Source organism: Ranitomeya variabilis, chromosome 2 (genome assembly GCF_051348905.1).
Source record: "Ranitomeya variabilis isolate aRanVar5 chromosome 2, aRanVar5.hap1, whole genome shotgun sequence".
Classification (NCBI taxonomy): Eukaryota; Metazoa; Chordata; class Amphibia; order Anura; family Dendrobatidae; genus Ranitomeya; species Ranitomeya variabilis.
In genome coordinates, this window is record NC_135233.1 from 150,177,456 (window position 1) to 150,190,815 (window position 13,360).

General features: G+C 43.9%; 1 protein-coding gene across 2 annotated transcripts in view; it reads left to right on the forward strand.

Annotated features, from left to right (window-relative positions):
* CCDC170 (coiled-coil domain containing 170) overlaps nt 1-13,360 on the forward strand; it is a 265,520-nt gene that overhangs the window by 8,443 nt on the left and 243,717 nt on the right. For both annotated transcript variants that reach the window (XM_077283084.1, XM_077283085.1), the window contains exon 3: nt 11,291-11,318. In XM_077283084.1, the coding sequence (XP_077139199.1) occupies nt 11,291-11,318 (28 nt within the window). The remainder of the gene's footprint in view (nt 1-11,290; nt 11,319-13,360) is intronic.

The window sequence follows — 13,360 nt, forward strand, 5'->3', positions numbered from 1 at the left end:
AACACGAAGTCGGGGACCCACACCGCGGCGGCGGTTGGCAAAACGCTGAGCCTTCTCCTGTGACAACTTTAAGTTGTCCACCACATGATTCCAGATCTGCTGCAACCTATCCACCACAGAATCTACCCCAGGACAGTCAGAAGGCTCCACATGTCCCAAGGAAAAACGAGGGTGGAAACCAGAGTTGCAGAAAAATGGCGAAACCAAAGTAGCGGAACTAGCCCGATTATTAAGGGCAAACTCAGCCAACGGCAAGAAGGTCACCCAATCATCCTGATCTGCCGAAACAAAACACCTCAAATAAGCCTCCAGAGTCTGATTAGTTCGCTCCGTTTGTCCATTAGTCTGAGGATGAAAGGCAGACGAAAATGACAAATCAATGCCCATCCTAGCACAAAAGGATCGCCAGAACCTGGAAACAAACTGGGATCCTCTGTCAGACACAATATTCTCAGGAATGCCATGTAAACGAACCACATTCTGAAAGAACACAGGAACCAGATCGGAAGAGAAAGGCAGCTTAGGCAAAGGCACCAAATGGACCATTTTAGAAAAGCGATCACACACCACCCAGATGACAGACATGCCCTGAGACACCGGGAGATCTGAAATGAAATCCATGGAAATGTGTGTCCAAGGCCTCTTCGGGACAGGCAAGGGCAAGAGCAACCCGCTGGCACGAGAACAGCAAGGCTTAGCTCGAGCACAAGTCCCACAGGACTGCACAAATGACCGCACATCCCGTGACAAGGAAGGCCACCAAAAGGACCTAGCCACCAGATCTCTGGTGCCAAAAATTCCAGGATGCCCTGCCAACACCGAGGAATGAACCTCGGAAATGACTCTGCTGGTCCACTTATCAGGAACAAACAGTCTGTCAGGTGGACAAGAGTCAGGTCTACCAGCCTGAAATCTCTGCAACACACGTCGCAAATCAGGAGAAATGGCCGACAAGATAACTCCCTCTTTAAGAATACCAACTGGTTCTGCGACTCCAGGAGAGTCAGGCACAAAGCTCCTTGAAAGAGCATCAGCCTTCACATTCTTTGAACCTGGTAAATACGAGACCACAAAGTCAAAACGGGAGAAAAACAATGACCAGCGGGCCTGTCTAGGATTCAGGCGTTTAGCAGACTCGAGATACATCAAATTTTTGTGATCAGTCAAGACCACCACACGATGCTTAGCACCCTCGAGCCAATGACGCCACTCCTCAAATGCCCACTTCATGGCCAGCAACTCCCGATTGCCAACATCATAATTCCGCTCAGCAGGCGAAAACTTCCTAGAGAAGAAAGCACATGGTCTCATTACCGAGCAACCAGGGCCTCTCTGCGACAAAACGGCCCCTGCCCCAATCTCAGAAGCATCCACTTCGACCTAAAAGGGAAGTGAGACATCAGGCTGGCACAAAACAGGCGCCGAAGTAAACCGGCGCTTCAACTCTTGGAACGCCTCCACGGCTGCAGGAGCCCAGTTAGCAACATCAGAACCTTTCTTGGTCATATCCGTCAAAGGTTTAACAACGCTAGAAAAATTAGCGATAAAACGACGGTAGAAGTTAGCAAAACCCAAGAACTTCTGAAGACTCTTAACTGACGTGGGTTGAGTCCAATCATGAATAGCTCGGACCTTGACTGGGTCCATCTCCACAGCAGAAGGGGAAAAAATAAACCCCAAAAAGGGAACCTTCTGTACTCCAAAGAGACACTTTGAGCCCTTAACAAACAAAGCATTCTCACGCAAAACCTGAAACACCATCCTGACCTGCTCCACATGTGAGTCCCAATCTTGAGAGAAAACCAGAATATCATCCAGATAAACAATCATAAATTTATCCAGATACTTCCGGAAAATATCATGCATAAAGGACTGAAACACTGAGGGAGCATTAGAGAGCCCAAAAGGCATCACCAAGTACTCAAAATGACCTTCGGGCGTATTAAATGCCGTCTTCCATTCATCTCCTTGCTTAATGCGCACAAGGTTGTACGCACCACGAAGATCTATCTTGGTGAACCACTTGGCACCTTTAATCCGGGCAAACAAGTCCGACAACAGCGGTAAAGGATACTGAAATTCAACAGTGATTTTATTCAGAAGCCGATAGTCAATACAAGGTCTCAAAGATCCATCCTTCTTGGCCACAAAAAAGAATCCCGCACCAAGAGGGGAAGAGGATGGACGGATATGCCCCTTCTCCAGAGACTCCTTGATATACGAACGCATTGCGGCATGCTCAGGTACAGACAGATTAAATAGTCTTCCCTTAGGAAATTTACTACCTGGAATCAAATTTATGACGCAGTCACAGTCCCTATGAGGAGGCAGAGCACTGGACCTGGACTCGCTGAATACATCCTGATAATCAGACAAATACTCAGGAACTTCCGAAGGAGTAGAGGAAGCAATAGACACCGGCGGGGAATCAGCATGAATTCCCTGACAGCCCCAACTTGACACAGACATTGCCTTCCAATCCAAGACTGGATTGTGGGTCTGTAACCATGGCAGACCCAAAACGACCAAATCATGCATTTTATGCAGAACAAGAAAACGAATCACCTCCCGATGTTCAGGAGTCATGCACATGGTTACCTGCGTCCAAAACTGCGGTTTATTTTCCGCCAATGGCGTAGCATCAATACCTCTAAGAGGAATAGGATTTTCCAACGGTTCAAGAACAAAACCACAGCGCTTGGCAAATGACAGATCCATAAGACTCAGGGCAGCACCTGAATCCACAAACGCCATAACAGGGTAAGAAGACAATGAGCAAATTAAAGTCACAGACAAAATAAATTTAGGTTGCAAATTACCAATGGCGACAGGACTAACAACCCTTGTTAGGCGTTTAGAGCATGCTGATATAACATGTGTAGAATCACCACAGTAAAAACACAACCCATTCTGACGTCTATGATTTTTCCGCTCATTTCTAGTCTGAATTCTATCACATTGCATTAAATCAGGTGTTTGTTCAGACAACACCACCAGAGGATTAGCGGTTTTGCGCTCCCGCAAACGCCGGTCAATTTGAATAGCCAGCGCCATGGAATCATTCAGACTTGTAGGAATGGGGAAACCCACCATCACATTCTTAATGGCTTCAGAAAGTCCATTTCTGAAATTTGCGGCCAGAGCACACTCATTCCACTGAGTAAGCACGGACCATTTCCGAAATTTTTGGCAATACACTTCAGCTTCATCCTGGCCCTGAGAAATAGCCAGCAAGGCTTTTTCTGCCTGAACTTCAAGATTGGGTTCCTCGTAAAGCAATCCGAGCGCCAGAAAAAACGCATCAATATTTGCCAATGCCGGATCTCCTGGCGCTAGCGAGAAAGCCCAATCCTGAGGGTCGCCCCGTAAAAAAGAGATAACAATTTTAACTTGCTGAGCTGAATCTCCAGATGAACGGGGTTTCAGAGATAGAAACAATTTACAATTATTCCTGAAATTCCTAAACTTAAATCGGTCTCCAGAAAACAGTTCAGGAATAGGTATTTTAGGTTCAGACATTGGACTACTGGTAACAAAATCTTGTATGCCCTGCACACGAGCAGCAAGCTGGTCTACACTTGTAATCAAGGTCTGGACATTCATGTCTGCAGCAAGCACAAGCCAGTCAGAGGTAAAGGGGAGGAAGAGAGGAAAAAAAAAAAAAAAACCTCAGAATTTCCTTTCTTATAATCCCACTTCAGCAATGCATTAAACATTCAATGTTGGCCTGGCATACTGTTATGACCCCAATGGCAGAGGGTCTCAGAAATAATTACTAAGTCTGCAAACACAAAAAACCAGCTCATAGGGCAGTGGTAACTGAGCTGACCATATATCTAATCCTAGCACCACAAATAGCAGCAGCCGGGGAACGTGCCTACGTTGGTTCTAGACGTCTCGCGCCAGCCGGAGAACTAACTAACCCTAGAAGGGAAAAGAAAGACCTTTCTTGCCTCCAGAGAAAAGACCCCAAAAGTTGGATACAAGCCCCCAACAAATAATAACGGTGAGGTAAGAGGAAAAGACAAACGTAAGAATGAGCTAGGTATTTAGCAAAGAGAGGCCCACTAGCTAATAGCAGAATATAGTAAGATGACTTATATGGTCAGCAAAAACCCTATCAAAATATCCACGCTGGATATTCAAGAACCCCCGAACCGTCTAACGGCCCGGGGGGAGAACACCAGCCCCCTAGAGCTTCCAGCAAGGTCAGGAATCGCATTTAGTACAAGCTGGACAAAAATGAGAGCAAGCAAATAACCAAAAAACAAAGAAGCAGGACTTAGCTTAATTTTGCACAAACCCGGACCAGCAGACAGGAGCAAACAGAAAGGATCTGATTACAACGATGCCAGGCACTGGACTAAGGATCCAGGAAGCTTATATAGCAACTCCCCTGGACTAACGACCCAGGTGGGTGCCAAACTAAGGAAAGACAATCCCAGAGTCATATCACTAGTAACCACAAGAGGGAGCCAAAAAGTCTAATTCACAACACTTGCCCTGCTGTGTCTGTGTGAAGAGTGACGTCAGCCGCTGCTGGCGCTTCCCTGATGCGGAAGTGCCAGCGGCGGTCAGCGTCTCAGTGGTCGTCAGGGCTTAAACTGAGAAGGGATCACACAAAGTTACAAGGCAAGCCGAAGAGTACTAGTGACAGCGGCGCCGCGGCTTCGCTGTACACTTGGGATTCGACGACGACGCGCAGCACTTTCTCTGAGCCGGCTGTCAAATTGAGAGAACGGGATTATCTCAGACTGTGGGGGCGGCAGAATGCCACCGACGAGGAGCCTCCTTGGACCGCTGCATCAGGCGGCCCGCTGGTGCCCCCCTGTCGGCTGCGCCCGGGGCACATGCCCCGGCTGTTCCCCCTGGATACGCCTCTGCTCAGAGGGCCCTTTTAACCCTTTTACCCTCGAGGGTGGTTTGCATGTTAATGACCAAGCCACTTTTTACAATTCTGACCACTGTCCCTTTATGAGGTAATAACTCTGGAATGCTTCAACTGATCTTGGCGATTCTGTGATTTTTTTTTGTGACATATTGTACTTCACGTTAGTGGTAAAATTTCTTCAATATAATTTGCGTTTATTTGTGTAAAAAGTGAAAATTTGAAAAATTTTGCCATTTTCAAACTTTGAATTTTTATGCCCTTAAAATAGAGAAATATGGCACACAAGATAGTTAATAAATAACATTTCTCACATGTCTACTTTACATCAGCACAATTTTGGAACCAAAATTTTTTGTGTTAGGAAGTTACTAGGGTTAAAAGTTAAACAGCGATTTCTCATTTTTACATCACCATTTTTTTTAGGGACCACCTCACATTTGAAGTCACTTTGAGGGGTCTATATGATAGAAAATACCCAAAAGTGACACCATTTTAAAAACTGCACCCCACAAGGTGCTCAAAACCACATTCAAGATGTTTATTAACTCTTCAGGTGCTTCACAGGAAATTTTTGAATGTTTAAAAAAAAAGAACATTTAACTTTTTTTCACAAAAAATTTAATTCAGACCAAATTTTATTTATTTTAACAAGGGTAACAGGATAAATTGGACCCCAAAAGTTGTTGTGCAATTTGTCCTGAGTACGCTGATACCCAGTATGTCAGGTAAACTGCTGTTTGGGTGCATGACAGAGCTCAGAAGGGAAGGAGCGCGATTCGACTTTTCAATGCAAAATTGTCTGGAATTGAGATCGAACGCCATGTCATGTTTGGAGAGCCCCTGATGTGCCTAAACAATGTAAACCCACCACAAGTGACACCATTTTGGAAACTAGACCCCCTAAGAAACTTATCTAGATGTGTGGTGAGCACTTTGACCCCCCAAGTGCTTCACATAAGCTTATAACATAGAGCCGTAAAAATAAAAAAATCACAGTTTTTCCACAAAAGTGATTTTTTGCCCCCAATTTTTTATTTTCCCAAGGGTAACAAGAGAAATTGGACACCAAAAGTTATTGTGCAATTTGTCCTGAGTACGATGATACCCCATATGTAGGGGTAAACCACTGTTTGGGCACATTGCAGAGCTCAGAAGGGAAGGAGCGCCGTTTTAGTTTTTCAATTCAAAATTGATTTAACGCCATGTCGTGTTTGGAGAGCCTCTGATATGCCTAAACAGTGGAAACCCCCATAAGTAATTTTGGAAACTAGACCCCCTGAGGAACTTATCTAAATGTGTGGTGAGCACTTTCAACCCCCAAGTGCTTCACATAAATTTATAAAGTAGAGCCGTAAAAATAAAAAATGATATTTTTTTTCACAAAAATTATGTTTTTGCCCACAATTTTTTATTTTCCCAAGGGTATCAGGAGAAATTAGACCCCAAAAGTTGTTGTGCAATGTGTGCTGATTATGCTGATACCCCATATGTGGAGGTAAACCACTGTTTGGGTGCATGGCAGAGCTCAGAAAGGAAGGAGCGCCAAATTTTACTTTTTCAACGCAAAATTTGCTGGAATTAAGATTGGATGCCATGTCGCATTTGGAGAGCCTAAACAATGGAAAACCCCGACAAGTGACACCATTTTGGAAACTAGACCCCCTAAGGAACATATCTAGATGTGTGGTGAGCACTTTGAACCCCCAAGTGCTTCACAGAAGTTTATAAAGTAGAGCCGTAAAAATGAAAAATCATATTTTTTCACAAAAATGATCTTTTCGCCCCCAATTTTTTATTTTCCCAAGGGTAACAGAAGAAATTGGACCCCAAATGTTATTGTGCAATTTGTCCTGAGTACGCTGTTACCCCATATGTGGGAATAAACCACTGTTTGGGTGCATGGCAGAGCTCAGAAGGGAAGGAGCGCCAAATTTTACTGTTATAGTTTGCAGGTGCCATGGTCCACTGGGAGAGCCCATGAGGTGCCAAACATCAGAACCCCCCATAAGTTACACCATTTTATGAACTACAACTCTCAATGAATTCATCTAGGGGTGCAGTGATCATATTGACATCATGGGTATATCACAGAATTTTATACCATTTGGCAGTGAGGACAAAATAACTACATTTTTACCACTAAAGTTTTGTTTTAGCCAAAGATTTGACATTTTCTCACAAGAAGTGGGTAAAAATGGCAGCAAAATTTATCAAACAATTTCTACTGAATACCCCACATGTGGCTGTACAGTGCTACTTAGCCATGCGGAGAGACTCGGGAGGAATAGAGCAATATTTTGCTTATTCAAGTGAATGGGTCTGTGCACATGTCCGTGTGTTTCCACAGACCGTGTGTCCGTGGGCAAAACACACTGACATGTCCATTTTTTAATGTCAGGACACGCACAGTGTCGGACTGGGATGCCATGGGCCCACCAGTAACATTGATTTTTGGGGGGCCCACTTTTCACCTTAATACAAATATTACACTGCCGTCATTTACAAATTTAGCTATATCTCTATATAACAATAAACTGGGTCATTTAGTTAATGAATGATGAGATGCTGCTTATTTCTGTACTGAGTGAATCAAGTAAATTATGCCAAGTACTGCCCATACAGTGGGGTTGCAGGCCCAGATCGGCACAGGGGCCCATCGGGGGATTCCCCTGTTACCCTATGGGCCAGTCCGAGACTGCATACACATAACACACATGGATGTGATCCATGTGACATGCATCGGGGCCGGGGAAGAAGCATTACAGTAAGCTCTGTTCCCCGGCGCCGAGTGCTCAGCACGGCTCTCCTCGTTCTTCCCTGCTCTGCCAGCAATCGGCACGAGCAGGGTAGAATAATGAGAGTTACATTTAAGTAATAAAAGAGACAACAGGCGGTGGCTGATGGGACTATTACTCCCATCAGCCTGCTGCTGCTAATAACACAGCAGGAGTGGCGGATGGGAGTATTCATCTGTCACTCCTGCGCTGTAAATAAATAAGGTAATTTAAAAAAGGTTCCCCCCCTATTTTTGATAACCAGCCAGGCAAAACTCACAGCTAGGGGCTGCAACCCTCAGCTGTCTGCTTCAGAAAGGTTAGGTATCAAGAATAGAGGGGTCCCCACGCCATACTTTTTTAATTACCGTATTTATTTTCAGAGCAGGAGCGGCAGATGAATACTCCCATCCGCCGCTCCTTTTGTCACTGTTATTAGCAGCAGCAGGGGTAGGCTGATGGGAGTAATAGTTTCATCAGCCGCTGCCTGCTGTCTCTTTTATTACTTACATGTAACTCTCATCATTCTACCCTACTGGCGCCGATCTCCGGCAGAGCAGGGGAGAATGATGAGAGTCGTGTTCAGCACCCGGCGCTGGGGAACAGCACCTACTGTAACTCTTCTTACCTGGCACCCGTTCTTGTGGTACTGATATGGAACACGCAAGCCACACGTGTGCCGCAAGTATTATACACACGGACACTGACATCTTCGGTACCGGAAATATCAGGACGTTTGAAAGAGACTTTATAATGAGTGTTTATGTTTGGCTGCTGTCAAACACTAAAATACGGTTTTCATTGCAAAAAATAGTTCTTGCATCACCATTTTTTGAAAGCTATAATTTTTTTTCATATTTCGTCCAACAGAGTCATGTGAGGTCTTGTTTTTTGCAGGACGAGTTGCTGTTTTCATTGATACCATTTTCGGGCACATGACGTTTTTTGATCACTTTCTATTCCTATTTTTGGGAGAAAGAATTAACAAAAACCAGCAATTCATGAATTTCTTTTGGGGGGGACGTTTATACTGTTCCATTTGTGGTAAAATTGATGAGGCAGATTTATTCTTTGGGTTAGACGATTACAGCAATACCTGATTTATATTTTATGTTTTGGTGCTATTATACAATAAAAACTATTTTTATAAAAAATAATTATTTTTGCATCCCTTTAGGCTAGGTTCACATTGCGTTAGGGCAATCCGTTTAGCGCTAGCGGATTGCGCTAACGCAATGTATTTGTAAGGGCCGCGTTTAGGGGTCGCGCTAACGATCTGCGAGAGTGGGGAACGGACCTCGGGCGCGCCGCGGACGCTGCAAGCAGCGTCCGAGGCGCGCCACAAAAGAACGGCACATCGCTAGCGCGAGCCGAAAAAGGCACGCGCTAGCGATGCGCTTCAGGCTGAAACAATATTGCTGTCAATGGGTCCGGGTAACGGACCCGTTGCACGGCGTTAATTGCGATATTTTCGCCGTGCAACGCTGTCCGTTAGCGATCACCCACTAACGCAATGTGAACCTAGCCTTATTCTAAGAGCTATAACTTTTTTATTTTTCTGCTGATGAAGCTGTATGGTGGCTCATTTTTTGCGGGACAAGATGACATTTTCAGATGTACCATGGTTATTTATATCCATCTTTTTGATCGCGTGCTATTCCACTTTTTGTTCAGCGGTATGGTGATAAAGCGTTGTTTTTTGCCTTGTCTTTTTTTTTATGGTGTTCACTAAAGGAGTTAATTAGTGGTATAGTTTTATAGGTCGAGTCGTTGCGGACGCGGCGATGCCAAATATGTGTACTTTTATTGTTTAGATTTTTTTTTTCATTAAAATATTTATTTATTGATAGAATAAATATTATTTTTTTTATTATTATTTTGTATTTGTTTTTTAAATATTGTTACAATTATTTAAAAAACATTTTTTTTTACTTTTTTCTAACTTTTTTACTTTACTTACTATGGGACAATCATTTTTTGCAGGCTGATTGCTTCTATGGCATGCAGATGAAGCAGCATCTGCATGCCATATAAGCTGTCAGCGCTGCACTGACAGAGAGAGATTGGTGATCATGCACTGCGCATGATCACCAAGTTTTCTAGCGCTGGTGACCCAGATGTCATGACGACATAGGGTCACCATGGCAACATCGGGACCCTGTATCACGCTGCGGGGTCTCCGATGCAAAGGCAGAGGGCTGTCAGCCCCTTTGCCGGCCTCCGGAATGCTGCAATCGTGTCCGATCGCAGCATTTTGAGGGGTTATAATGCCAGGAGCGGTCTGTGACTGCTCCTGGCACCTACTGCCGAGTGCCAGCTGTCAGGATGAGATGACACCCGGCAACAATCTGCCACGATCCCCCCGTGATCATGGCTGATCTCTGAAACGTACTATTCCGTCCATGATCGAATTGGCCCGGGTCACATGGATGGAATAGTACATCTCATGTCAGAAAGGGGTTAACACATACCACGATTCATGATGCACAGTTACGGCAGAGAAATGTAGGTATAGTACAATGCCAAATATTTCACTTACTGTACTACTTACATTACATGAGTGATACATATTGTATATTCTACAAAAAGTCAGAAACCAAACAGTATAGTCATCCATACAGTATTATAGTGCTCCATACATAATGAGCCACATATATTGCTCCATACAGTATTGTGTGCACCATATAGTGCTCCATAGAAAAAATGATCCCCATACATTGCTCCATACAGTATTATGGGCACCACATAGTGCTCCATACAGAATAATAAGCCCCATATATTGCTCCATACAGTATTATGGGCACCACATAGTGCTCCATACCAAATAATGAGCCCCATATATTGCTCCATACAGTATTATGGGCACCACATAGCGCTCCATACAGAATAATGAGCCCCATATATTGGTTTGTACAGTATTTTAGGCACCACATAGTGCTCCATACAGTATTATGGGCACCATACATATAGTGCTCCATACAGTTTTAATGGAACATTGCAGAAAGTTGGATCTGAAGTTCACAGTGAACATCCAGCCAGCTTCAGAGCAACACTTACAAGCTCCATTAGAAACAGCTTGAAAGCGCTTCACTCATTGTTGTGGAGAACGGCTACTCGTAGACTTAATTGCAGCAATAGATGGGATACGAGGCAAGGAGCAGTAAACAATAAAATAAAAAATCCATTGATTCTCTAGAGAACAGAGAGAGTTTTTAATAACAGGTAAATTGCAAATTTCCTTTTTTTAAAACCATTTATTGTAATAAAAATAGTCCTTTAAGTAGCAGCATCTATAAAACAGTGCTGAGTTTTGGATCTACAATCCATCTGAGTGGACGTGTGGGCACTGCTTCAAGAATGGGGAATCAACAACTGACTGGTCTCTCCTGGAAAGCCCTACACATGTTTTTTTCAGAAATGCAGAAGCTCCATTCAGCATCCCTCAAACTCCATTGTTATAGATCCCTTTATTTAAAATGCCACCAATGCACCCATCAAGACAGTGGCCCGTGAAGACACCTTATGTAATGTAAAACCTGCAATAATTGAAGGTCTACAATATCTATTAATATTATGCAGCTGACATTGTGCATATTGCTCACATGCATGTTGTTTTGTGTTTCAGAAATAAAAACAGAGCTGAACGACCGAAGGTAAGCAGATACCCCCCTTTTGTTGACAGAAAGGTTTAAACATTTTTGCTCAAAAATGAGAAGACAGTTTAATTCTCTAGCACCGTAAAGCGTACTGGATGGAAAAAACATTCTTTTTTTAAAAAGCTGTGTAAAAGACGGTAGTTTCTACTTTTCCTTGCCTCATGCTGGCAATGATGAAATGATGCTGTTAATCAATGGGTTTTACGGATTAAAGGAGAAATGGTTTGATAAAAAATTACATACTGCCATCAGGCAATGTCACTATTTTTATGTTTCTCTGAAAGTGGTCATCTATATATATAAAGTTGAGTGTATGTATGCATGTGTGTGCATGTGTATGTATCAAGCCACGCCCACTCCATGCTCATAACAGGAAGTCGCTGTGTGATGCTGCAGAAGAAGTAGGCTGTGGCTGACATGGAGGTGCCTCATCTATTACATATATATATATATATATATATATATATATATATATATACACACAGGACATAGCTGACATGGAGGAGCCTCATCTATTACATTATATATATATATATATATAATATATATATATATATAATATATATACACTGCTCAAAAAAATAAAGGGAAAAAACAACAGAATATAACTCCAAGTAAATCAAACTTCTGTGAAATCAAACTGTTCACTTAGGAAACAACACTGTTTGACAATCAATTTCACATGCTGTTGTGCAAACGGAATAGACAACAGATGGAAATTATTGGCAATTATCAAGACACACTCAATAAAGGTATGGTTCTGCAGGTGGGGACCACAGACCACATCTCAGTACCAATGCTTTCTGGCTGATGTTTAGGTCACTTTTAAATGTTGGTTGTGCTTTCACACTCGTGGTAGCATGAGACGGACTCTACAACCCACACAAGTGGTTCAGGTAGTGCAGCTCATCCAGGATGGCACATCAATGGAGCTGTGGCATGAAGGATTGCTGTGTCTGTCAGCGTAGTGACCAGAGGCTGGAGGCCAGTACACCAGGAGTCATGGAGGGGGCTCTAGGAGGGCAACAACCCAGCAGCAGGACCACTACCTCAGCCTTTGTGCAAGGAGGAACAGGAGGAGCACTGCCAGAGCTCTGCAAAATGACCTCCAGCATGCCACAAATGTGCATGAGTCTGCGCAAATGGTTAGAAACCGACTCCATGAGGATGGTCTGAGTGCTCGACGTCCACAGATGGGGGTTGTGTTCACAGCCCAACACCGTGCAGGACGCTTGGTATTTGACACAGAACACCAGGATTGGCAAATTCACCACTGGCGCCCTGTACTCTTTGCAGATGAAAGCAGGTTCACACTGAGGACATGTGACAGACGTGACAGAGTCCGGAGATGCTGTGGAGAGCGATCTGCTGCCTGCAACATCTTTCAGCATGACTGGTTTGGCAGTGGGTCAGTAATGGTGTGGGGTGACATTTATTTGGAGGGCCACACAGCCCTCCATGTGCTTGCCAGAGGTAGCCTGACTGCCATTAGGTACCGAGATGAGATCTTCAGACCCCTTGTGAGACCATATGCTCGTGCGGTTGGTCCTGGGTTCCTCCTAATGCAGGACAATGCCAGACCTCATGTGGCTGGAGTGTGTCAGCAGTTCCTGCAAGATGAAGGCATTGTAGCTATGGACTGGCCCGCCCGTTCCCCAGACCTGAATCCGATTGAACACATCTGGGACATCATGTCTCGCACCATCCACCAACATCACGTTGCACCACAGACTGTCCAGGAGTTGGCAGATGCTTTAGTCCAGGTCTGGGAGGAGATCCCTCAGGAGACCATCCGCCGCTTCATCAGGAGTATGCCCAGGCATTGTAGGGAGGTCATACAGGCATGTGGAGGCCACACACATTACTGAGCATTATTTCCTTGTCTTGAGGCATTTCCACTTAAGTTGGATCAGCCTGTAACTTCATTTTTCACTTTGATTTTGAGCATCATTCCAATGATAGACCTCTGTGGGATATTAGTAGTATATATATATATATATATATATATATATATATATATATATATATATATATATACT